Raw genomic sequence first — 2347 nt, 5'->3', positions numbered from 1 at the left:
GGGACACTCCCCCTCCTCTCCAAGACCACCCTCCACACCCTCCAAATCGCGAGGAACCAGCCCGGCTACTCCGGGAGTCTGGGAGCCCCCACACCCGACGGTCCCCCACTGGAGTCCCACACCAGGACAGGAACAACCAAAGCCCCCCTGCAGCCCATGTGGCCAAACCTCCCAGAACCCACCCGGGATGACACCAAGTGCCCCCAGCCGGGACAGGGGTTGTCTGTGTCCCAGTGTGTCCCCCCAGTGACAGCCCTCGGTGCGAGACCCCCAGTCTGCTGGTCTCCAGGAGCACGGGGGGGTTCAGTGCCATCCCAGCAGATGTGACAGTGACCCCGGGCTTGGGCCCTGAGCTCCCACCTGGTATCCAGGGGAGGTTTGGTGGCCTGAGCTCCCACCTGGTATCCAGGGGAGGTTTGGTGGCCACAGAGCACGCTGGAGGGTCCCAGCACCGTCACTGTCCCAGTGGCCCCTTGGTCACAGTGATGGTCCTGGGGCTGCTGCTGGCACGGATCCAGGCTGGGATTGAGGCTCCAGGGAGACCCGTGTCCCCCCATTCCTGGACAGAGCACCTGGAGCCGCTGGAGCCATCAGAAGCTTTTATTTTAAATAACCTCAAAAAATAGAATTGCAGAGAGCGGAGCTGGGGGGAAGAAGAGAGTTGGGGCGGGACCCTCACCCGGCTGGGGCTCCAGCGGTGGCTGTCCCCGTGTTGGTCCCCTCAGAAGATCCTATTCCCTTTGGGATGAAGCAATGGCAGATCCCAGTGCCCGTGGCCGAAGCTCTGCCCGAAGCTGCAGCCCCCTGCCTACTGGCTCTGTCACAGCAGGGTGGACACAGAGATGCCAAGCAAAGCCCAACAAGCATCCCATGCCCCCCGCGGCCCTGGAAGCCCTCCCAGCCCCCACCAATATCAAGTCCCAAAGCGCAGTTATCCAGAGCAAGCAGAAGCACAAGCTGCCCCCCCGCCCCCCCCCACCCCCCCCGGACCGGAGGCATCTCCAGGTCCCTTCTGGAAGCAGAGCTGACCTTTTCCAGGCCTTTTTCCTGGCTGTTTTCCCAGTGCTCTCCCAGCTCTTCTGTGTGAGCTGGACTGGGGTTCCCAGGTCACCCAACAGGAAAAAGGGCCTCAGGACTCCTGCAGTGGCAGGGCTTGGCTCTTCCATCCTGACCATGTCCTTGTGGAATGCCATCCAGCCTGGAACAGCCTGGAAGGTTCTGGAAGCAGTGGGAGCCCTCTCGTCCCATGGCTGCCTCCAGTGGACGCAACTTTTAAGCCACTGGATCCAGCTCTTCCCAGTCTATGTGGTTGGAGCCAATGTGGCAGATCTAGGTCTGGTGCTACCCCCTCCAGTCCTTTGGTGTCCTCCCGAGCCAGAAACGTGCCATGTCCCAGTCTGGCTCTGTTTTGGCCCCTCCAAGTCCCAGTGCTGTGTCCAGCCAGAGGCATCACCCTGGCTCCGACCCCTCGGCTCCGTCCTCATCAGGGTCCGGTGTGGGTGAGTGCGAGAGCTGAGGGCTGACCCTTGCCCGTGGGGGTCCTGGTGCAGGGGGGTCCCAGGCAGCCAGGGCAGGTCCCAGTGCAGGTCCTGCTGTGGGTCACAGGCAGCCAGGGAAGGTTCCGGTGAGGGTCCAAGTGAGGGGGCAGGGGTGGGGGTCCTGGCAGGGGCCCCGGCGTGCATCCCGGTGCACATCCCTGTGCAGGTCCCAGGGGGTTACAGACAGCTGGGACACGGGGCAGGTTTCTCCTCGACGCGCTCCTGCTCTGGTGCTCCCGCCGCTCCTGGCACTCCCGCCGCTCCTGGCACTCCCGGCACTTGCTTCTCCTCAAAGGCCCGAGTGCAGCCCCCAGCCTTGGCCCACAGCTGCCCCCGGGGGGGCTCGGGAGGGCGGGGGGCCAGGCAGGCGGCACAGCAGCAAGGGGGGGGCAGCCCCGGCGCCCTGGGGCCCAGACCCTCCCCCGGGCACTTGCACAGGGGCACCGGGGGGGCTCCGGGGCCCGGGGGGTGCTCGTCCTGCATGAGCTGCAGGAGGATGTCGGCGGCACCCGAGGGGCTGTCGGGCCGGGCCGGGGGGGCCCCGCGGGAGCAGGGGGGCAGCAGCAGGGCTGGGGGCTCCAGGCCCTTGCCCAGGGGGTCCCCGGCGGAGCAGGCGGGCACGAGGCCAGCGCCGTGGGTGCGGCGGTGCCGCAGCAGATGAGCCTTCTGGCTGAAGCCCTTGCCGCAGTCGGCGCAGCGGAACGGGCGCTCCCCCGTGTGCGTGCGCAGGTGCACGGCCAGGTTCACCTTCTGCCGGAACCGCTTCCCGCACTCGGCACACGCGTGAGGCCGCTCGGCGCAGCCGTGGG

The 2347-nt window shown here is 66.9% G+C and overlaps 1 protein-coding gene across 1 annotated transcript in view; it reads right to left on the bottom strand.

Moving 5' to 3' along the window:
- ZNF467 (zinc finger protein 467) overlaps positions 1 to 2347 on the bottom strand; it is a 29647-nt gene that overhangs the window by 7213 nt on the left and 20087 nt on the right. The window contains exon 6 of the mRNA XM_027909477.1: positions 1720 to 2347. Within this exon, the coding sequence (XP_027765278.1) occupies positions 1720 to 2347 (628 nt within the window). The remainder of the gene's footprint in view (positions 1 to 1719) is intronic.

This window comes from Empidonax traillii, unplaced genomic scaffold, assembly GCF_003031625.1.
Source record: "Empidonax traillii isolate 1590-97213 ecotype Southwest subspecies unplaced genomic scaffold, ASM303162v1 scaffold2154:size52461, whole genome shotgun sequence".
Classification (NCBI taxonomy): domain Eukaryota; kingdom Metazoa; phylum Chordata; class Aves; order Passeriformes; family Tyrannidae; genus Empidonax; species Empidonax traillii.
This window is presented reverse-complemented; position numbering and strand designations above follow the sequence as displayed.